The sequence below is a fragment of the Opisthocomus hoazin genome, chromosome 6 (assembly GCF_030867145.1).
Source record: "Opisthocomus hoazin isolate bOpiHoa1 chromosome 6, bOpiHoa1.hap1, whole genome shotgun sequence".
NCBI lineage: Eukaryota > Metazoa > Chordata > Aves > Opisthocomiformes > Opisthocomidae > Opisthocomus > Opisthocomus hoazin.
The window spans coordinates 14,537,374-14,561,319 of NC_134419.1; the positions used below are offsets into that span (position 1 = coordinate 14,537,374).

General features: G+C 39.3%; 1 protein-coding gene across 1 annotated transcript in view; it reads right to left on the reverse strand.

Moving 5' to 3' along the window:
- LOC104338827 (vitellogenin-1-like) overlaps positions 1–23,946 on the reverse strand; it is a 46,767-nt gene that overhangs the window by 11,529 nt on the left and 11,292 nt on the right. Inside the window, exons 11-27 of the mRNA XM_075424060.1 lie at positions 22,254–22,472; positions 19,954–20,171; positions 19,771–19,868; positions 15,465–15,589; positions 15,277–15,378; positions 15,071–15,190; positions 14,624–14,813; positions 14,440–14,533; positions 14,142–14,327; positions 8,215–8,359; positions 6,401–6,620; positions 5,348–5,517; positions 3,908–4,714; positions 3,768–3,824; positions 2,677–2,913; positions 1,393–1,599; positions 390–532 (exon numbers count right to left, since the gene is read on the reverse strand). Of these exons, the coding sequence (XP_075280175.1) occupies positions 390–532; positions 1,393–1,599; positions 2,677–2,913; positions 3,768–3,824; positions 3,908–4,714; positions 5,348–5,517; positions 6,401–6,620; positions 8,215–8,359; positions 14,142–14,327; positions 14,440–14,533; positions 14,624–14,813; positions 15,071–15,190; positions 15,277–15,378; positions 15,465–15,589; positions 19,771–19,868; positions 19,954–20,171; positions 22,254–22,472 (3,338 nt within the window). The remainder of the gene's footprint in view (positions 1–389; positions 533–1,392; positions 1,600–2,676; positions 2,914–3,767; positions 3,825–3,907; positions 4,715–5,347; positions 5,518–6,400; positions 6,621–8,214; positions 8,360–14,141; positions 14,328–14,439; positions 14,534–14,623; positions 14,814–15,070; positions 15,191–15,276; positions 15,379–15,464; positions 15,590–19,770; positions 19,869–19,953; positions 20,172–22,253; positions 22,473–23,946) is intronic.

Below are 23,946 nucleotides of genomic sequence, written 5' to 3' on the forward strand. Positions count from 1 at the left end.
ACTTGGGTCAAATTAAATGGTTGATTTTATCCAAAGCAAAGACAATGGATTTATTTTGCTCATTTTAACTGGGTACGTTTTTGACACTGAATAGAAGAACATTTCAAAACAAAAAGGCATTTTGAACTGAAATATCAAATAATTTAATACAGAACATAAAATTAAGCACGTCAAGTTTTTAAATATTTGGGGGAAGTATTTTAATATGAAATGTGGAGGAAATGGAACATTTGCACAACACTTTTGTGCCATTGGACTCGTGTTTTCTATCCAAAAAAAAGCCCAAATAAGTTTGGATTGAAAATTTAATTCAGTTCTGTCAGTGTTTTTAAAAGCAAACTAGTGTAAGAAGTGCAATGTACCAACTTAAGAAAGAGCAAATTACATACGCTGTGCTTGTCTTTTTTATCCAGGATGGAAGGTTTCCCCATTGCACTTTCAGCTGCATGGCTGGTTTCTTCGCCAGCTGGCCTGTGGTAGCCATGGCTGTTATCCTGTAGTCCCGGCACTCCTTGCCCCATCTCAGTCTGGCCTTTACAAGTGGGGAAAGTTACCCAAATTACAGAAAAGAGTCACAGAACCAATCTTGCCCATTTTGAAATGCAAGTTTTTCTTCTTTCCCATAACTTCATGTTGAATCTTTATATTCCCAAGTCTTGGAATTCTTAAACAGTATGTATTTTTTGCTAGAAGAAGACTGCACTATAATTTCTTTTAGCCTTCTCCAATACCTCTTGTTTTGAATCCCATTCCACTTTTCTAAATTCTGAAATATCAGGCTGAATTTTTTAGTTGCAGCTGCAAAAAGTGTCTGTAAAATGTTATGCAAAGGCCCCTTGCATTAAAAAGCACAAGGGGAGCATGGCACACGGAGATGCGGAAAAAGAAAAGACAAGACCTGTTTGTCATTTTACAATGCTATCTCAGGCATCAACACATTACTCAACTTTACTTTTTCCATCTTTTCACATAAATCCTAAGAAGTACAACACTTCAAATGCATTTGAGTTATGAGTCTTCTGAAATGAATTATACAGAGAAAAATGGCTAGATTCCTAGGCAAGTAAACTCATAGTGCAGCAAATAATAAATAGGTAGTAATGAAGCAGTCAATTTTTCAGCATTTATTCTACTTCTACTGGTCAGATTTTGATGTATCGTGAAAGTCAATATCTCTTCTTGCCAGATTTTGAAGTGGCTGATGTTTTTTTTTAATTCAAAAGAATGGTGAAACATATGAATATTTTCTGAAATTTTGTACACTTTGTGAAACATTTCAAAATATGTGTGTTTTTCCTGTTTGGTTCTCCTAATCAGCAAGTGCTCTGTGCTTATTGAAAAAACTCTGAGCTTTTTAGAGATCTCTCTTGGCGAAGCTGCCTGTGTGCTTACCTGTGCTTTTCGAGGCAGTATTACAGCATCAGCACACACTTTCCAATTGGTTTCAGCCAGCTGAACCACAACTAGTTGCACATCAACTTTGGCAGCATCAGAACGAACATATGCTGTAGCTTGATAACCTTGATTTCTGCTGTCACTCCTTACAGCCTGTGCCACAATCGTAATGCCAGGTGGAATTACGTCTCCCAGGAAGTTGCGCTGAAAAACAACCCCCAGCCATCTGTGCTTAAGTATTTCTGTGTATTCACTGGAGAGCCTACAGTCCAGTTTATGTGCGCTGATAGCAGGAAGCAGCCCTCATCCTTCATCAGTTTGGTTTGTGGTATGTATTTCTATATCCCCAATATTTAAGAATAAATTTCGTTGGAATCTTAATTATTGCATTAACACCGGGAATTTTCAAAGACGTGATTGTTTTGATGCGGGATCCAAGACTCTTCCAAATTATCTTTATGCACTTAGTAAGATTTTGTGCATTGTATTAATATTTCAAATAGCTGCCTACAATACGTGCTAGATAGCTGCATAGCAGTATACACGTTCATAACATATTTTACTATACTACAGCTTCTTCAAGCCAATTAATTATTTTGAAATCCTTCTTAGTAGCAGAGTTCCCATAAACATTGCCTGCATTTGCAGAGCTATTTTTTCTATTATTATGTGGATACCTTTACTTAGTACAGTTACTTAGTGGAATACTAAGTGTGTAATAAAAATGATCTTTGCTTAACTGGACTTTACATTTATCTATCAGTAACAACCACGGAGAATCTGACTTTAGTTACACTCTTCATGTACTCATGACCTCATGTCTACACCTAAAAATAATTACGCAGACTTAGGTTAAAAAAAAATCTTAAAATGAACCGTATTTATTTCCTTCCCATTTTTACCTTAATGCAATTTATTTTGCATTTTGGGCTTTCACAGGAAAAAAAAAATTCTTTCCACCTTAACTTACAACACTATTCCCTTCAATTTTTATAATTTCCAAATCCAAGCTTTCACATACTGCCAACACCTTTAGAAATGAAGGAAAATATACTAAAGAAACTGGCAAACCAAACCCTGAAGCCAAGGGAATTTGGAAGAAATGTTTTTATGGGGGGAAAATACCTCAGCGGACTTTGACTTTCCATTTACAAACTTGATTTGCAGCATATCTCCTGGTACCTAACCCCCTCAGCTGGTTAGAGGGCCACAACACCTACCGTTCCCGCTCAGCAGCCAGCAAAGCCCGGCTGCTCGTGTGTACCACACAGAGAGTAGTACCTCACGCATCAGGCTGGAACCACAGCTGTGGTGAACACTGACTCCTCTGCCCACATGCTTTCTCCTTGAGCTGTGGCCAGTGTTTTCTCCATGGTGGTGGCTGTTGCTGCTGCTGCTGGTGCTGCTCGGGTGGCTGCTCTTGCTGCTGCTGCTGCCACTGCTGCTGCTATTGCTGTGGCTGCTTCCTGACTCAGAGGAAGATGAGGATGAGCTGCTTGATATCTTTTGATCTGGATGCTGTGAAACAAAAACAGGTTAAAAAGCTATGGCATGGCCTCTAGTTTTCCAGTGTAGACTTCAAATCAGAGCTATCAGCCTCCCTTCTAGAGGTAACAGATAGATTAGACATATCTAGAGTGTTTGTCATCATAATGCAAACATGAAATATGTTGGGTAGGAATGTGTCTTGGATTCACCTGGACCTCTCTGCTGATAGGAATGCTGTGTAGACAGTGATTGCAAATGACAACATCACATTGTCCAGGTCTAATGTTAGGGCAAATAAAAACTGACCCTTAAGAAGTGATCAAATATATCCATATTTTTTTAAAACAAAAACAAGATTACAAATTAATTAAAAACACTGTAAATCATCTTCTGCCTTCATCAGCAGGATACATTACTGTACAGGTAACACTTGCAAAAGCCACTACGTTATCTTCCTTCTAGTATATACTTAAAATACCTCTGTGCCATATTGCATACTGAACTTGGTTTCTGATTCAATCCATATACATGATGATTTTACTATGATTCCCTAAAAACTGTGGACAGAGCTATGCGTATTGGAACATCCTGCTGTTTTACAATTCCCTCCATGGTCTTTGTTAACTTAGCTTTGGCTGCATCGTACAGCATCCAACCCAAAGGGGTCCTGACCAAAATATTGAGGATTGCAAGTGCTGCAATGACAGAAGGATGTAATAGTTGGAATTTTAGTAATAAGTATACTTATTTTGGCTGTTGTCAATGTTGGTATTGGATAATACAGGATTCCCAAGTGAAATGAACCCAACAAAGCCCTTCAGTAATACACTTCATCATATCAGCTGTAGCCACCATGGGAATGTGCACTTGAGTTAGGGACCTACCCAATGGACGTGAGCAGACCTGAAACGGAGCTGGTATACTTTTGGAAGGCGATAATCCTGCAAAATTTGAAAAGAAGTTACTACCTACAGCTCAGTAATGTTCACCTCCTAGTAGAAGTCAAAGCATTAGAAAATTTTACCCATTCTGTAGAAACGTCATAACTACTGTGACTGTTAAATTGGGACTTGACATGTTTCTGCTCAGCTTGTCTCTCATATTTGCTCTGGCGATGGGAAACACCAATGCTTTCACTGCTGCTGCTGGTGCTACTGCTGGTGCTTCTGCTGCTACTGCTGCTACTCTGTGTTTTATGCTTCTGCTCACGGACACTTCTCTCTCCTTCAGCAGCGCTGGCATGTGGAAATGATGTGGTCTTGGATTGCTTCTTAGCCTTATGCTTTGTACCAGATGCTTTGCTACTGCTGCTGTTGCTGCTACCTGTGCTGCTACTGCTGCTGCCTTTGCTGCTACCTTTGCTGCTGCTACTACTGCTGCTGCTACCCTTGCTTCTGCTACTCCTGCTTTTGCTGCTTCTACTGCTACTGCTACTGCTGCCCTTGCTGCTGCTACTGCTACTACTGCCCTTGCTGCTGCTACTACTGCTACTGCTTTTGCTGCTGCTACTACTGCTTTTGCTGCTACTGCTGCTGCTGATACTACTATTACTGCTGCTTTTGCTGCTACTGCTACCACTACTACTGCTACTGTCACTACTACTACTGCTTTTGCTGCTGCTACTGCTGCTGCTACTGCTACCGCCACTGTCCCCAAAGGGGTAGAATTTCTTTCCTTTGGCTTTGGACCGCCTTGTTTTCAGATGTATCTGGTTGACTCCCCGTGATGCTCTGTTGTCAGAGTCGCTGCTGGAGGGGCTGCCCGTTGTACTCTCAGCACTTCCACTGGTGCTGCTGACACTGGACGATGAGCTTCTGGCTTTTCTTGTCCCCTAGTCGATGATACCATTGGAAAAACAAAGTTATTTTTCTGTGATCCTGCAGAAGGCTGTCAGTAAAATTAGATGCAGAGAGCTATGAATCTCTATGTGCCTTAAAAGTCAAAAAGTATGCCTGATAGCATTCTTGTAATACATCACAATAAGACAAATTCATAATAATGTGTTAAAACTATGCAGATGTAGAACAATACCCCAAAACCTTTTGTGATAATGAATATTGTAGAAACTGTTCATCATACAATTACATGTAAGCAAAGTTGGTAATGACAGTGCTGTAGCTGTGACTATCTCCAGGCCAGTTGTGTAGGTAAGTGTCATACCTTTTTGCTACAGTTGCAATATCTGCAAAAAACACAGACTTCCTTTTGGGCCCACAACAGTTATTTTGTGTCTTACAAGAGATTTTCAGAAAAACCTACACAACCAACCTGCTCTTTCTAATGTCCACCTGATCAATGCAAACAAAAGACCTGCAGAAAGACTTGTGTACCAAAAATCCTGTCTTTATTTTCCACTTTTTGTATGCTATCTCAAAAATGGAAGATACTTAGTAAAAGAAATATAAATAACTAAGCTTTGTGTAATGTGTCCCACAAATCTAGAAGTGGATTTTTACATCAGTACCTGGTCATCAGTGTCACCAAGGATTTTCTTCACTCTTTTAATTGCTTTTTTCCTGGAAGATACTTGTGCCTCTGGATCTTCAAATTTTACTAAACGTACCATTTTCGTAGGAGCTTGGTCTCCTGCTTGAATTGTGACTTGTATTTTTTCAATAGGTACCTCTGTGTAAACTGAAATTGCATGACAATTAGTATTACTGTGAGCATTAGCAGGTAAATAGTAGAATAAGCCAATTTTTGCTAAAATTTACTTAGCTGTTGCTCCCCAAATGAAAATATAAACAGTGATTAATTATTTTTGGTATTGAATAACTTTGTTAAAAAAATTCTGTAATAGCTAAAGCACATACTACCAATAACCAAATTTTAAAATATTAGCATGATACTAGAATCTTTTCAAGTCAATAAACAGAATGATCAGCAGATTTCAGTCAAGTCAATTGGATTGCTTAACTAGACAACACTATGGGATAGCAAATTAGGCATCAGAAAGGAACTGAGGCTCAACTCTTGAATTGTAAAGAATGGTCCAATGGTTAGGCCATTAGTTTGATACTTAGGAGACCCAGATTCAGTGGCCTGCTGTGCTTTCACTTCTTATGATCATGGATTAAGACATTAAGGACTAGATTGTGGCAGGGTTAATCCATAATTCCCTTTAAGAGTCTGGGTTTTTAGATTGTAGCTACAGGACAACTCATCAGATCTGCTGCCCATGTCCAATTGCTCTGTGCTTGCATCCTAAATCCAACGATTCAGGAAGCATCAGACACGCTCTGCAGGCACAAATCAGCTCTGCTTGACGCTGGCCATGCTGTGTGGCACTGCTGGGAGAGCTGGGAAATTGCTGCTCAGACGAATCGGGAAGAAATGGATTCCTGCTACAAGCGTAGTCTGTTGCCAATACTGGCAGGGCTGGCAGGTCTAATGCTAGTTTCAGAGGTACTTAAGATACAAAAGATATATATGTACAGAATACAAATATGTATGTGCATATACACATACACCTACCCTCTTACCCGTTACTTTCTTTTTTGTGCACAGTTGTATTTACCTGGTTTGAAGCTCATTCTAAGGGTGTGCTCTCCAACTAGGTAATAAAGAGGCACATTTTTGATAAATGCTGCATGTACGCTTTTCCTCTCAATGCACACTTGAACCCCAAATGTACTTGCATTAGAGCACATGGACTGAACAAATGGCTCTTTTCGGGAAGAAGAGGGTCCAAAGGAAAAGGAATTTCCCAATGAATCATCTTCAGCAGATTGTCTGTCCTATTAGATAACACACATGTCAAGTTAAACTGGTCAACAGTAAGAGGAACATTTGCATGTTATGAGTCCAGTTTCGGTAATAGTTACATGTATTCTGCAGGAGGAATTCACCAGTTGATTTGAGATAGTAAGGACATGACATGGGACAATTTGGTTTTCAGTTGGACAAAATTATCAACTGAATGGCTTGATTAGACTATCTAGTCTAAAAAGAGCTTCAGGCTAGAAGAATGAAAAATTATATCACGATTTAATTCTAAGTATTTAATTTTGTTTTCCTGGGTTTTTCAACAATGTTAACAGCTTCTTGATAAATCTGAGTGTGCTCTAGACTGACTGGACTTTTTTCCTTTGCTTTATAATCGGTTCAAACAACAGAACTTTCATCTATGTCTGTGAAAATTCCGTCTCAGTTGAGGTCTGACATGAATGTGACACTGTATCAACTAGATGGTAAAAGCCTATCAGATGTTAGAAATTTCCACTCAAAACTATGTAATTTACATGTGCTAAGCAATGCTTACAGAAAAACAAATTAAAATTAATTAAAATTAGAATCAAATGCATGAAATAAAAACTATGATTTCCTGGAGCAACGAAGCAAATAGCTAAAGACATATAATCATAAGCTTTCATTTCACATGTAATACAAGTTTGCAATTAATTTTTTACTCAGTTTATCATGTCTCCCAAGATTTCAAACTTGTATGAACCCCACTGAAAAACTGGAATTTTAATGCTAGTGTTTTCTTTCCATAGTAAATTCTAATGATACTGGGATATGCTACAGTTAGTGTAATTTTTCAGTTGCAGTTCATTTAAGAAAAACCGCGGAGTGCTGAGTTTTCAGGAAGGGCAGCACAGATGCACAAAGCAGAATATCTTTGCCTGTTTCAGGATATTGGAAACTACTCTCACTGACAGTACATTTGCCTATTGACTTCTCCATAAGGAAGTGCTGTACTCATCCTCTGTTCATCACTTATTTTATCTGAAAACGCTTCAGAGTTTCAGGACAACAGTGGAACCAGAACAAGACAGTGTATTCCTCACCTCTGTCAGCCTTTCACTGAATGAATTGTCATGGTGATGCCTTCACAGTGCTGCCCATGGTAGACAGGTTGTACTGGCTTTTATGGAAAACTGTAGCACAGGAAGTCATTTGACTTGACACACAAATTGACCTCCATCCTTGAATCAGGATGCTTCACAAGCATTAAATTTGGCTTTACATATTGAGCAATGGAGTGTCTCGTGGAACGTTTGTGGCTACCCCAGGAATGTGATGCTTGCATAATAGTTGCAAAGTATTTTAAAGATTGTGGGCCTATCCTGTAGATGGCAGTGTAAAATTAATTACCACAGAAAATGCTTTAAAATGCATTTTAAAAAGTGTTGCAAGTCTGATGTATTACACTTCAGATTTTAAAATAATGTTACTATAGGGTTATTTGTGTTATTAGATTGAACCTGACATATTTTGAGTGAAGAAGCATTGGTCAGAGATGAATTGTACACTTTCTTATGGAGAAAAGGAATGGTGTCCCACTGATTAAAAGCCCAAAAAATAATAGTCAGACACTACATCATTTACCCTGATGTTATCAGTCTCGCCTGACACAGAATCTGAATCGAAGGACATCTTCATTATGTCAGGCACTGCTTCAGGTAGAAGAACTGGAGTCATCTTACTAGCAGCCAAATCCCCAATATTTCGTGTAACAGCAAATGTCTTAGACCTGCAGAATAAACATTAGAGGAAACCTGTATCAATAAAGCACTGCTGAGGAAAAGACCTGAATAATGCCTTGTAGCACGTATTCAGAAACAAGTATCATACCTTGTAAATTGCTTTACAGATATTTAGAGCATCTTTCTTGTTAGTCGTATTTTCAAGGACTGCGAAGAGTGAATAAAGACATGGACTAATCTCAGGGGCCGATAGCTTAGTTAGGCTTTTAGAATCAGGTGTACAGGTTAAAAGCATTGCCGTGGATGGGATCTCCATGTGCCTAACACCTTGAAGAACAGCCAACTTACTTAGAAGCCAGGCTGTGGATTACACTATTAAATTTTCAAGTGTCCTATTTTGATTTTCTGGACTTTTAAATTTATGAGCTCATTTTCTGTGTGTTCACTGCTAAACTCAGTTCTTATTTCCTTTGACACTATATTTGTGAAAATGCTGCCATAACGTCAGAAAAACAACCTGGGGACGGGTGGCTACTGAATGCTGTTTTCTTTCCAACTTTTGTTAAATCAGAATTAAAGAAAGGAGCTTGAAATCATCAAAGTAAGTCTTTCCAGCTCGATCTAAATTCACTGGTACTCACGACTTAGCCATGACTTGGCAAGACATCACAGAAAGATGTGTAGGAAGGTTAAGAGCCTATTTACATAAATGTGGTCAGTATATCGTTTCCAGTGTTGTGGACATTATTAGTCAAGATCGAGGGTAAGTGTGATAGAGTGCAGCATGAGACTGAGACTCTCATGGCTAAATATCCTGACCCCCTGGCTCCATACTCCACCTTCTTCATGGAAGTTGTTACAGGACTGTGATAAATAAGAGTTTTGTTTTGGGTCAGAGAAACCTCTTGAATATTGAATGCTTTTGGGAGATGAAAACCTATTTCCCTGAGCTACTAACGTTGTGCTAACTCTACCTTATTAGCCATTTGTCAGCCCTAACATCCAGCTCAAAATTCCCCACGTGCTGTTTTTCAAGTATGAAGTTGATCTTCTTGCCCTGGGGCTTTTGTGGTCTGCCAATGGAGCCGGCCTTTGTGACAGTAGAATGGAAAGACAGTCTGCGAAATGGTCTCTATTTTAATATGGTCCACACTCTACTAGCCTAAGCAATTCCAATCTAACCTATTTGAAAGATGAATTTGTATTCATTTGATAGCCTTCTCTTCCTCTTGAAGGCTCCTACCGTGCTGTGTGCACTGTAAAGCACACAATTGCTCTTCATGTGGAACACCTCAATAAAACTTGTGTCACCTGTGGGCTTTGTTTTCTTTTCCATCTTTCTTTTTTTAGATAAGGACATGACAGCAACGCTCCATGCTGGGTGATAGGAGAACCTTGAAGAATGGAAACTGAAATAAAATATTCTCCCTAACAAGCTGAGGGGATAAAAGAAAATACAAATCAACTTGCATTTCAGATGGCTCATCTGGGTAAAGGGAGAAAAAGGGAAATGGCTTTTAATTTAATCCCATTCAATAATTCAAATGACCACTGAACTGCAGGCTGGGTCTCCAAGCAAAAAGCCCTGGGGTTTCTTTTCCAATTTTTTTTTAGTATTTTTTATGCGAATAGTCTACTTCTGCCACCTAATGAAAGTGGAGGATCGATTCCTCCCTGTTGAGCACAGAGAGCCGACAAATGTAGCTGCATCACAGGTGACACATGTCAATGTCTGCAGAATCACACGGCACAGTAAAAATAGGCTACAAGAGCCAGCTCTGGTACTTTAACAAGAAAAACAGTCAAAGAAGGCCTAAAGCTATAGTATGAAAGAATCTGTTCCCTCTGATCCCACACAAGGGAGAAAAAATAAAAAAGAGATTTTCCAATATGTATTAGTGTATTTTTTGGATGAGAGAAGAAGCTGTGCTATAGTATAAGCCAAATTCACTGCAGGGGTAAGGGACAAGCAACTCAGCTGTGTTGAGCCCACTGATGTTTCAGTGACTGTGGCCTTACATACATCCCTAACATAGGGACAGGAGAGCTCAATGTCTGTTTAAAACAAAAAAATCAACGAAAAACTATTTTCTCAGGTTTTAAAGCACAGCATGACATTGTATCTAAATAAATTAGAGGCAAGAGACAATCCTCCAACCAGATCTTAAGCTCTTTTTCTGCTGCGGTGAAATGACAATTTCTGCCTTTCCTACGCATCATCCTTCTGACCTTGGTGCAAAGGTGTTATAAAAACAGAAACCTCAAGTACCAGTCATTTCCCTTCTTTGTCCCCAAACCCACCACTCTGCCTTGTGAGCTCACAGCATACACTGGCTCTTCTGTGTTGTGCAGCAATTTCTGCTTATCCTACAGTTAAAACAAGCAAAAAGCCCTATGATACAAGCTGTATTCAAGATTATGTATTTACTTCAGCAGTCTGTCATTATGAATATGTGGTATATTTGCAAAGTGCATTCTGTGGCAGCTCTCTATATTTATACTTTAATCACAGGGCTCTAATTTTCCCTGAAATTTATTTGATTTTTACTTCTTCCTGTAAATTTTGTTAAAAAATATGTTTGAGTAGCCATCTGTAGTGTACTAAATAATTATGTTAAAAGAGCCTTAAAAATAACTATTATTTTTAATTAAATTTAACTTTGATAGAATTGAATTGAAACACGTGTTATATATTCTCTCCATGGTATGATTAATTATTTTGCTCTGATTTTTGCTATAAAGAAAGTTGAGTCCATAATGTGCTGATTTGTCTTGGGAATGAAATCTCTCTGTCACTAAAGTTTTCATTATTTTATTTCTTTAGAGGCTACGTTACTCACCTGAGTTCCCCTCCAGCTCCTGAAAATTTATATAAATCCCATAGCTGTGACAGATTGTAACCTGTGTAGTGTGTAGGATATAACTGAATTTAATGCTATTGAAGACTGTTTGCTTCCTGGGTCTGGATGTGTGAGATGAAGGGGAAAATAATGTCACATCCTGACTAGCTTTAATGACATGGTACTATAGAAGGTAGCCCACTGACCATCAAGACCAAGTGCCCAATACTAAAATATTTTGAACAGACCTCACAAACGAACAGAAGAGCAGTAGCTTTCTAGAACCATTTCTTTAAATGGGGAATTTGAAGCTAGCAAGTGAAGGTATCAGAATATTTCTAAAATATTGAATTCAATATGTTCTTTATTCTTTGGTGGATCTATGAAAAAGGAAGAGAAAGTCTGTGTTGAACTAAAAATTTTGACCCATTCTATATAAAATATATATGTATCCTTTCTCTCTCTGTCATGCCTGCTTGTTTCTCTTCATATCTGTAAGATTTTACTTGGTCTTTGACCTCCTCAGTGATGTGGTTCAATGTTACTTTCTCTAGTTATCACTTTGCTTTCACTTGTACTCATTGCTGTTTCATTGCTCTGTTTGGTTTCCACTGGTTTCCACTGTTTTGTAACAGTGAACAAGAATGTTTTTTGGAGAAAATTTGATGGTACTGAAAGTTACCTAGTGAGTACTAGCTTGCTTCTATACTTGGCATTGTAGAGCTATTTCCGAGTGACTACCTCACTTTATAAATGATAATGCTGCAGGGTCTAGAGCAGGGCTTGGGCTGGAACTCATGGACTCCTCTGCTGTAATCCCATGTGTCTGATACTGACTTGCTTTACGTTTTCTGGCAATGCATTTAACCCTTTTTGTGTCTGATTTGATATCCCCTTAAGTCAAGGGAGGAAAATATTTATTTTTCTTTGCAGGAAGCATCCTGCTGCTAGCATCTGTAGCTCTGTTTGAGGCTCTAAACTCTGTATCAGTGTCCAACATTCTTCTTTCAGTTCAACATCCTTATTGAGTTCATTGCCTCACCCTTTCCAACAGTGAGAGCTAGTGAGAGCAGGTACCTGCTGTCCCTGATGACCTTGAGAGCAGACTGTCCTGATCTTCACAAGAAAATGAACAAAACATTTGAGCTGTGGTGCCCCAGCAGCTTCCACACAGCTACATTTTTCTTTAGAAACTGCCAAAACCCTCCCTCCTTTGCATGGAGAACCTGATTACAATCAAATTAGACGGAGCGGAGGAATCATCTTAGGGAGGAGGATGTGATGTCAAATGCCTACTAGGATGGTTTGTGACCATTGAAGGACAAGGGAGAAATAGCCTAACTGGTGGCTACACTGCGGAGACCTGCAGAGTTTCTATGGGCCAGCAGCCATGAATGCTAATTGCAGCAGGATCAAGCAACTAAGCTCTTTTGCTATGGCTGTGTTCCTAGAGCAGAAACTTGTTAACATTTCTGTGGATTGTATAATAGCTGATTTCTGTTGTCTGTGACACATTTTCCTTTGTGATCAATTTTCGGCTTGTTTTTCTCAGTATTTTTTCATGTGTGTGTGTGAAGGTTTTCTAAGCTTTGGCCTACCGCTTTGATTCCTTGGACATACTCTTTCTGTTTCCTCCCTCTCTTTGTGCTTGTATTTCCATCTGTTTTCATTTGTTTGGCATCTGGCTACAACAGTTTTCCAGAGTGTATTGTAATTGCATGCACTGATAATAAATCAAGTAGACCTAACAGGTACAAAAACCAAGCAGCAGCCACAGGGAAACAAGCTAAAAACACAGGAAACACCAAATCCTCTACATTTCTAGGCACCAAATGCAAATATATATGGGTAATCTGTTATAACTGATAGGATTCAGCTGGCTTATATCTTACCTAGTGTCTCCAGTCTAAATACATGTATCAGGATAGAAATCCGATGACATTTGTGTTTCAAATAACTTACGGCTCTTCAGAACTGAAAAATGGTCCTAAAGGGGATTTTCAGGTGAAGACCACAGGAAGAAAAGCATTTTTTCAAGGAAAGCTTTGGTAAATGTAATTTCATTTAAACTAAAGAAACTACGCCAATGGTTGCCAGTCACCCAAGCTGTCAGTCAAAGGCAAGAGCCCTAAGCAAATGTTCTGTTTTCAGAATCACAGAATATTCGGAGTTGGAAGGGACCTCTGTGGGTCATCTAGTCCAACCCCTCTGCTAAAGCAGATTCACCCAGAGCAGGTTGCACATGACCTTGTCCAGGCGGGTCTTGAACATCTCCAGAGATGGAGACTCCACAACCTCCCTGGGCAGCCTGTTCCAGTGCTCTGTCACCCCCAGAGGGAAGAAGTTCTTCCTCATGTTCAGGCAGAACTTCCTGTGCTTCAGTTTGTGCCCATTGCCCCTTGTCCTGTCACTGGGCACCACTGAAAAGAGCTTGGCCCCATCCTCCTGACACCCACCCTTCAGATATTTGTAGGCATTTATAAGGTCCCCTCGCAGCCTTCTCTTCTTCAGGCTGAACAAACCCAGCTCCCTCAGCCTTTCCTCGTAGGAGAGATGTTCCAGTCGCCTCGTCATCGTTGTAGCTCTCCGCTGGACTCTCTCCAGTAGCTCCTCATCTTTCTTGAAGTGGGGAGCCCAGAACTGGACAGAGTACTCCAGATGGGGCCTCACTAGGGCAGAGTAGAGGGGAAGGAGAACCTCCCTCGACCTGCTGGCCACACTCCTCTTAATGCACCCCAGGAGACCATTGGGCTTCTTGGCAACCAGGGCACACTGCTGGCTCATGGTCAACCTGTCGTCCACCAGGACACCCAGGTCCCTCTCCGCAGAGCTGCTCTCCAGTAGGTCCACCCCAAGCCTGTACTGGTGCATGGGGTTGTTCCTTCCCAGGTGCAGGACCCTGCACTTGTCTTTTGTTGAACTGAATAACAGGTTTATTTGGAAAGACTCTGCATTGCTACATAGAAAGATAATAACTGCTATGTCTTACCTCACAGTAATTACGTTAGTCTCATCCTTACATGGTGGAATTTCAAGTCTGACATTTTTTTCCTTCATATGAACAGTGGCAACAACATTCAGAGGTACATGCGCGTTCATTTTGGTGTGTGATTCCAGCCCTGCCTGGATCATGTTGGTGTTGATTCCCATTACAAAAGTCATCTCCTTAGCCATGCTGAAAAGAGAGAATGAGGGTAAATTTATGTTCATATAGCAAACAGACTTTGAATGCCTATGGCCTCTGTTACTTGGAAATATCATTCTTTTATTTTACACTAAATATTTACCTTAGACTCATTTTGGATCGCAGCCTAATGTTAGCATTTAGTAACTCAGTCAATCTGAAATCAGACTTTGGAGAAGGTGTAATCTGTGCTTGAACTATTAGAAAGAAAGCAAAAAAAAGTATTAAAAAAACTCCCCAAATCCTGACAAGCCGGTTCATGTTTCTCAAGTCTTGAAATACGTTACCATTTCCTGCCACTTTTGTGACAGAAGAGTAATAGAAGCTGGTCTCCATGGGGAATCCAGTGCAGGTAGGCACAATACGACGGATCTCAGAGGACAGTAAAACCTTGGTCCACTGCTTCCCTACACCACTTTGAAGGCTACTGATTATTCTCCTTATAGAAGGGATCTTTTCATCAGGTCCATACCATGCCTGCAATTATAGAGTTTGACTTGTCTAAATAAGCAGAACTTGAATATCATGATGCAGGTCATTAACTATGCCTCAGGGTAAAGTCTGCCAGCAATGATTATAGCTAATCCTGATCAAAGCTTGACCTTATTTACCTTGATTAATACTACAGACAAAACCCTTCTTGAGTTAAACGGTTAAAAAAAGGGAGAGAATGTGTGAAAGAAACAGAATTTTAAAGCTTTTGATGTTTGGGTGGTGATGTTTTGAAATGGTACCTGCAATGCATTCTGGATGGCATTTTTATCAAGTCCACCAAAGAACAGCTCTTGGCCAAACATCTTCAGGTAGCCTGATGCAAAAGGTTTGTCATTGGAGAATGCCTTCCAGTCAGAGAGCTGTATGAGAAGAGGAAGAAAGTCTGATTCTTCATAACATTTGGGGAAGCAATACCGTAGAGATTTTCTTTTCCCTAAGAATTTACCGTTTTCAGGATTTCCTTGAAGTCATAGCTAGTCTCCCAGTCCCCATCAGGAGGGTAGTCTTTAGCAAACATCTCCTGCAGTCCTTCAGCTGTTATTCCTACCTGTGGGAAGAAGTAAAGTGTAAATGCCAATTGGATGATGGCTGTAAGAAGGGATGAGAGGGCAAACTGCGGGTAGACCCAGTTACCTCCAAGGGATCAGCCACTCTTCCAAGGAAATATGTCTGCAGCTGGGTTATTGCCGTTGTTGGAATTAAGCTGCCCGCGTTATTGAGTACGAAATATTTAGCTGCCAGTCCACTCATAAGGAACTCTGAAGAGAAACGGGCAGTAAAACACAACACAGTCAGTTTTTAAAGCCACAGTGTGCAGACTGTATCAATTTACTAATTGCATAATTCAACTGATACAGCATGATATAAGAACGGCCAGAAAACCCAGCTATAAAACTGATGTTATAAAACAGTCATAAACAGAATATTGTGCATTTTTGAACTATTAATGGGCGAAACTACAAGTCTCCTGCTCATTGCATGGTGGTTATGTTGTTTTTCCAACTGCTTCTGCAATATCATTTACATCCGGTCAGATTCTTTAATGTTAGCTTATGAAATGCTTGTATGAGACATCATTTAGGGCAACTTGGCAAAGGGGATCAGAAATTAAAACATATTTACCATCCTTTGCTAATAGTTTAGGGAAAGTGATATAGATGTCCTATAAGGACAGATGGTGAGGTGTAGATTTGTCTCTCAAATGACCCAGAGGCAATTTGATACTTCTAGTTCCAAATGCTGTAGCTCCTTACATGCATGCACTAATTGTTAAGTAATTGTTAACTATTGAATGAACTTTGAGCAAAAGTAATTTGTGTCTATTTTCTCTACTTTAGATTTACCATCCAAAATGTTCTTCGATACAGATAATCAGTGCAGAGCACAGTCATATAATCTTCTTGATCTTGGCACTGGTCTATACAGTCTCATTTTCTGAGTTAAAATACTCCAAAGGCTTTTCTAAGTTTCCTTAGGTTTCAAGAGGAACAAGGCTGACATGATATGTAGGCATTCTTGTCTTGCATCCTTTCTTTCAATGCTCCTCTCTCTTCTCTTCCTACCCTAGTTGGAGGAGAGGGAAATATTTTGGAGTCCCTATGTTAAATTTCTGCTATCCTCATGTTAATAGGCACCATATACTGATAAAATCACAGCACCATGAGAAATCAGCTTTGGGAATCCAGTAGAGCTGGGATAATTGCAGAGCCCTGGAAGATCCAGACTAATAATTTCAGTACCTGTACAGAAATGTTTGATAAGTTGTAGGAAATACATATTGAAACATTATGAGAGGGAGTGAGTCTTTGACCTCTTTCCAGAAAAGGAAAGCCTAAATTCTCATGAAATAGAGAAAAGTTAAAGAAAAGATTATCACTTGGTTCATGAATGTAGGGCATTACGTATACTCATGCCCATATTACTTCTCTAGTGCCAGTCTCTGTGTTTCAGATAACCTCTCACCTGTGAGTCAACAGCTTACCATTCTCTTTTGAATCCCTGCATGCAGGCCAGGATCTGGATGGTCCATTACCCTCGCTTATTCCTTGCACTTTATTCTTTCTTATCAGACTACTGGGACTGATTTTGATTTGTAATTTCCGAGGACAGATTCCAACTTTTCATGTATTTGAGAAACAGTGTTGGAAAAGCAATCCACTCAGTCTACTAGATCTGTGTGAACTGGCATTTTGCTGCATCGCCTTCACTCTTTTGCTGTACGAAGCTCCAGTGCTACCCAAAGTGCTAGGCACTATCTACCTACAACATACGTGGTTCAGTAATAGCTCCCACCATCAAAATAGAGGTGTTTATACCACCCCATTGACACCAGAGAAATCGGTGGAAAACATTCAACAGATAGCAAGGAGAGACGACAAAAGATTACATTTTAATGTTGATCTTATAGAAAATAAAAAGCAAAGTGATGCCACACTGGGATATTACTAATAAGCTGACTTGAGACTTGGAAATGTGAAGACTACATTTTCCTTTGATGAGATTAGCCGGAACAGTCCTAGGTGTTGAGTGGACTGAACACTAGAATGAGACATGGTACTTTCAGGCTCTTTTTTTTTGTATTCTAAGCTATGAAAACTGTTAGTTAAAAAAACCCATGGTACTTACAGATACTTAATAAGAACTGTTGCTTATAAATGATTAAATTATTATACAAAATTCATCAACTTGAAGAGACCAGGGATATTTTCCATACATCAGGCATTACATAGCTCTAACGTTCTAAGAAAATATTCACCAATGAAAAATCCTACTGACACAGTCAGATGATGCACTGTAGCCACTTCACTGTGTGATGGCACCTGCACATATCTGACTAAATGCCTTGCCCCAAGGAAGAGGGAAAGAAAAATCAGTGATGAAAGAAAGCAGTCTTTGGTACCTATGACTATTAGTACACATATTTCATTATAGAAATCCATAAAAAACTATGTATATTGAGAGCTAGATTCTGTCAGTCCTTACATTGAGCAGAAGCTGGGTCATCCCTTTGATTTCAGTAGCAGTGTGTAAAGCATGAAGCACTATTTGTGGTGTCCGTGTGTGACAAATTCCAGATTAGAGATGGGTTCAGCTGACATTTTTGTCTGTCATTAAAAATTCAGCATCTAGCACCACAACGATCTGTGATGCTGAGGGCAAAGTTTTGTTTTTAGCAAGGAAATAGGTACTGCATTACAGCCGTCACTATGGTAACTCCTCCAGAATGGACTCACTGAAACACATTTCACCTGTGGCTACGGGTGACAAATCAAATCAGAAAACTGGAGGATGGATCCTCCTCCCAACCCAGTCTAAGAGAGGATTGACTTTGCTTAGCTAACTGACTTATCCAAGTCTAAGATTATCATGTGTGAGCAAAGGATCTTGTTCCTTATTCTTCAGGATGAGAATTTTAAACATCACATATGCATGATAACTAAATTTCTGAGACTGGTCTTCACCAAGAATTAACAGCAGTTCACTAATGTGCTGAATTTCCAGGCTACAGCCAGAAAAAAGTAATCCATTTCATACAGCCCTCTACCAGCTACCCTCATGTGTAGTGCACCCTCCTTTCTCTTTTTTCTGTGCGAAAATTCAGATAACTTCATTTTAAAAGCAAACATAGGAAGAGAAAATCAGTACCTAAAACTAGAAACATGTATCTGCTTATTACTGGAAAATGCATCTCTCCCTGAATGCATTTTAAATGGTACAAAACTTCACCCAGTGTGTATTAGTGACTGTATTTCTTGGGGCACTCTCTGTCTCCGTCTCTGAGGCAGTGAGTGAGTATGTGTATTGTATATTCCTGTGGTTGCTGTGGTATGTATTATACTTATTTTTATTATATAGCATATTAAATGGTCATGCAAAAACCATGAAACAGGGGCAGGGCAACAATAAGATCTACAAAAGTCTTTCAAACCGCTCCCCCCTCCAAAAAGGAGGCAAAAGTACTTGCACACTTAGTACTGGGGGTTTCAAATGCTTCAGTCTCTTTTTCTATTGATTACTTTGAAAAAAATCTTTATATGTACCAGTGAATAACAAAAGTGCTAAAAACAACCAAGTCCTCCTAGATAAACAGCATGTGTCAGGAGACTGTGTTTGTAGATATAATCTCCCTAGTCAGCCAGCTACATAGGCCAAATCACTGATGCTGTCATGGTCATTTGCATAGGGGAGCTGCTTAAAAAATCTCTACTGAGAAAAATAACATACACAGAAAGTGGAAATAGCTACAATTCAGTCCAGCAAGAGCTGTCTTCTTCCTGCTCCAACTACATTGTTACATGCAACTCCTATTGATGTAACGGGTCAGCCTCCAGATCCCACACGTGGATCTGCTTATTCCAGTAAAGAATCCTGATAGGAAGGTGCAAGAAAAATCCTTAGACAATAAGCCTGAGTTAACTGTTCATGGGTGCAATGAATTGTCACATCTGAATGTTTTCAGAGTTTGCTGTTTCACTGGGCACTACTGTTGGGGTGAAGAGTATTTAGCATCACATTTGAATTCAGCAAGGGTTGTAGATGTTCAGCACCAGTAGAAATTAATCCAATTCAGCAGTAATTTAGGTCCCTTCTGTTCGTTTGGTGCTGAACAATGCTATGAAATTGTTAAGCACCACTGAGACTTCGGCGTTTGATACAGGAGCATGTGCCTCACCGGCAAATGAAAATGGAGGGTTAGAGCCCCACAAGCCCTCTGGTAATTTTGTGCTGGCAGCATACGCTGCAAAACACAGGGACCTAAACACTCTCCAAATGGAGAGCCTAAGATTCTTTTTTTTTTTTTTTCCCACTGAACATAGGACAATATGGAGGAACAACATGCAGCTAACCAGCTGGCTAGGACAATTGTGTTCTCATACTTTACAATTTTTTTCACACATTGACCTGTATGTATTTATCTACAAAATCTTCTGAATCTTACCTTTAAACATACTGAAGTGGAAAAACTTGCTGAACTGATATCCAGATCTGTCAAATTTGGGGCTTAATACTCTGATAGCCATTCTGCAGGCAGAAGCCCTGAAAAAGTTCAGTGAATGCATTAACACCTCAATTAGTTTTCAACAAATTTTTCATCTAGGGAAGAGATACTGTTTTTCCTTACATCACTTGAAGATCTGGAGCTGTGCTTCTACCCAGGGCCCTCAGGTGAGAGTAGATGAAACTTGCCACTTGCATGCTAGGTTCCTTCAGCACAGCATCAGCTAATGTCATCAGTATTGGAAGACCTGGCTTGGTTTCAAGCAAAACCACTGCAGCTAACATACGGACCCGAGGATGAATTTTGTGATTCAGGAAAATCTCAAGGGTAATAGCCTGGACCTGAAAATAATACATACATTCAAATTTACAGTATGTTTGAACTTTTTGCTAATAACCTTTCCTCACCAGTGAATGATTTCTTCTTTACTACTACAGTAAAAATTTGTATTATTTAAGTATTATGGGAACAGTGTTCCTAGTCTGAGGGATGGAATGGGCATTATAGCAATGTAGTCTGACTTCCTGCACAATCAAAGCCAAGCAACTTCACTGGATAACTTCTACATCAAGTCTGTTATCCCTTTTTGAGCTACAGCAAAACATATCTGTGATGTGACCACTCTAGGTAAAAGAGATATCATGGATCCATTACACACCTGAGAAGTGGTGTCAGTGATCAGTTATCCCTACTCATACATGTATGCCTTATTTCTAATTATTTAATCTCCTGGGGTCCTGGCTGCTAAATAATAGAATAAAAATTAAATGAATAAAAATCAGTTTACTACCAGAAATGTCTACGCCATGCAGGCAGCTTAAAACTGAATGTTTATGCAACAAATGTAGTTTCCACAGCACTACTCGTGACCAATATGTTTGACCTCCACGATAATCAGTATCAAGATTAAATTTTTACTGGAACATTCGCAGTTTCCATGAGTTGCACTGAAGCTATTGACTCCAATTTCAAAATGGATGCGGATGGTGTAACACCATTGTGGCAGCCCCTCCGCACAGTCCTGTACTGCCTCGGACAGGGCATGTCCATGATCTCTAACGAAAAATCTCATCCAGAAAATGTCAACAAACTTTGTAAACATTCTGATTGGTTTTATTCATTTGAATATGTTACTTATGAAATATCAAGGTAAAAGTGGTGACAAGGATGCAGTAGCCTCTTTCTAAATGTAACTACCTTTTCAAATGAAACAATAAAAAAGACAGACCGTGTGTTGTCTGTTTAATACAAACATGGCTGTGTTGCTTGCTGCAAACCAGACATTAAACTGGTTTTTGAACAATGAAAAATCCAGTCACAGTCATTAACTTGCTCCAGATCAATTTTCTTCAAAGAAAATGGAACTAAACCGTGGTCTGGGTCACATAAGAAAAGACAGGTCAAAGGGCAATCAGAGACACAACATTGTTTTCAAACACCAAATTGACTTTTCTTCTTCCCTAGCAAATACCCTAACTCCTGCCCTTGCTATTCTCTCCTCCCCCTCTGCTTTTCCCCATCTAGGTCCTGCACTCTAGTAAATTGTTTCTTTATTCTTTTGCTTAAAAGCATACCCTGGCATACTATTGTCTGTGGATCAATATGTGCACTCAAACTGGGAGTCATATGCAAAAAATGAGCATAATGGAAAAACTGATACAGATTAGTAGGAGAATAGTTAATGAAAGCTTTTATTTTGCTTTTAATATTAAGAATAGTCTTTTACAAATAAAAAAAATTTCATTATCAGGAAAAAAAATCTGGAAAATGCAAGGTTTCCTTTTAGAAGCAGATTGCTTTAAGGTGAAAACGATTGTAAAGTGATGTCTGTGGTGGGTGAGAGTATGCCTGTGTAACCATTGTATGTGATATCTAATCATTATCTCATTCAGGGACAAAAGTCACATTTAGTAAATGTTCTGTTTATGACTTAAACCCACACAATGTCTGTAAAATTGTAATTAGGATGCAAACCTCTAGTATCTATTTACAATAAGATCTGGTCTTGAATTACGATTAGATGTGACACTCAGTATGAAATGTCAATTCTCTGAAAACCTTGTTTTGTGGTTCTCTCACATACCAAAGTTGAAGTAGCACTAAACACATTTTGGTCAATAATTTAGCTTTCTGTCTAATGTCCTTGGAAAATAAATGTTTGCAGTGGAAATACTGATTTGTCTTCAACAACAGGACAATGAATGTATCATTTTAATGTTGTTTTTGTTGCAATCTGAAATACTAGAGATTAACGTCAAAAGGAATAAGACATGCTAACTGAGGAATGGTTAAGTATTTAAAAAGTCCTCATATCACCGCTATATTTGAAAAAAACCATCTGCTTTCCCCTCATCACCCGTCATCGATTAGCAGCCTTGTGTTGGGTTATCATAAGCGCAAAGGAGACAGCTTTATTTCGTTACCATTTTCGGGTCTTTCATGCCTATGTTTTTCAGGGCCATCACAGCAGTCCCATGGACCTTGAGTGGCAAATCTGAGGCGCTGGCCGCATATCCTGGCAAAAATTTCTTGATGTGCTTGATGCTGGCTGGATGTCCTACGTTCCCAAGGGCTTTCAAAGCCAGGAAAATTTCTTCTATATTAGACTTGCTCAATGCCTCTCCTGCAAAGCCATGAAGTAGCTGAAAAAAGAAAACAAATCTTCTGTTGAGTTCAGTTCCAGCTCTTATCTATATTCCATCCCCCAGCCTATTCTAAGGTTTGATTGTGATAATTTGAGTTTGTTCAATTCACGTATTTTCAATATTTCAAATTCTTTTTGTCCTCATGAATAGGACATTTTATTCATAGTACAAGCATAGCCAAGAAAGCTGCAATGAACAACTTCTTCATCACTATGCCTTAAAGTTATCGAGAAAGATTTTTAAAGCAAAAAATAATGGATAGGAGCTAGTTCCCACTGCCTTTCAGGATAAATTGGGAACGCTGCAATAACGCTGTTTGAATATCTCTGTCTCATGGCTGAAGACAGATGCAAAAATGAAGATACAGTTAAACTCTTCAGACACTTCAGTAAGATTCCTGAAGATATGGCTAGTGGTGGTGTCCTTAACTTCAGCTACGACAGCCACTTTTTAGTGTGGATTAATAGCTGACAACGAGACCATCAGGTCATTTTACAGCCTTCTTTGTAAGAACTGGATCACACTTAGATTCACATGGCAAGATTGGAAGTAGTTTTCTGAAGGCTGAATATGAGAAAAGAACTAAATCCTAACAGACAACTGTTTTCAATGCTAAAAAAATGGCTCTAAAAAGAAACCGAGATGTTACAGAATAATTTCAACACAGTTCCCATGCTTTAAAATACCACATTTGAGATCCAATGACGGTGCAGAAACAGTCTGTTTTATATTACTAATCAAATGAATGGGCATTTTAAATGCATTGAATAAACCTGTTCTTTGGGAAAGAATTTTCATTCCCTGGCACTAGGCTTAGTTTTAATTATCTCCAGAGTATTGGTGGCAATAGTAACACAGAAGACACGAGTAGCAATGTTGGCCATACCTGTGTACTACAGGAAAAAAATCATGGCAATGTGTTGGGAACACCCTGCTCTTACTGGGGATGGTGGACCAACCAGTGTTGAAGACTCAAAACACTTATTTCTCTTTTCCTCTCAATCACTGGCTGAGTGGCTGACCTCCGTAAGCCATGACATGCATCTCTAGAACTAGGAAATGCTATTTACTGCCTATTTAAATTGTTTTCAGGCCTGCTGATTAAAAGCAGTGCAGAACAGGGAATTTATTACTGTTATTAAAAGCTTATAGTCTATGTGGATGACTGGGCTCTCCTGGCTGAGAAATGGCTGGACTACATGACTTTGGGCAAAAACCTGGGCTTTTGTGTCACTTAGTTTATTTATAAGTACACAGAAGTACCTATATTTAAAGTATTTCAGAGCAGTGCCACGGGACTTCATTAATAATTGGCAATAAAGCACTCAGAAATACTCAGACAGAAAGTGCTATGAATTATATGCTTCTTCCTCTCATTTTCTTTCGTGTGTTAATCTGAAGATAAAAATGCTGTATTTAACCAACTGGGGTTCCTTTCCCCAAAGGAAACACTGCAGTGAAGTGAAATACA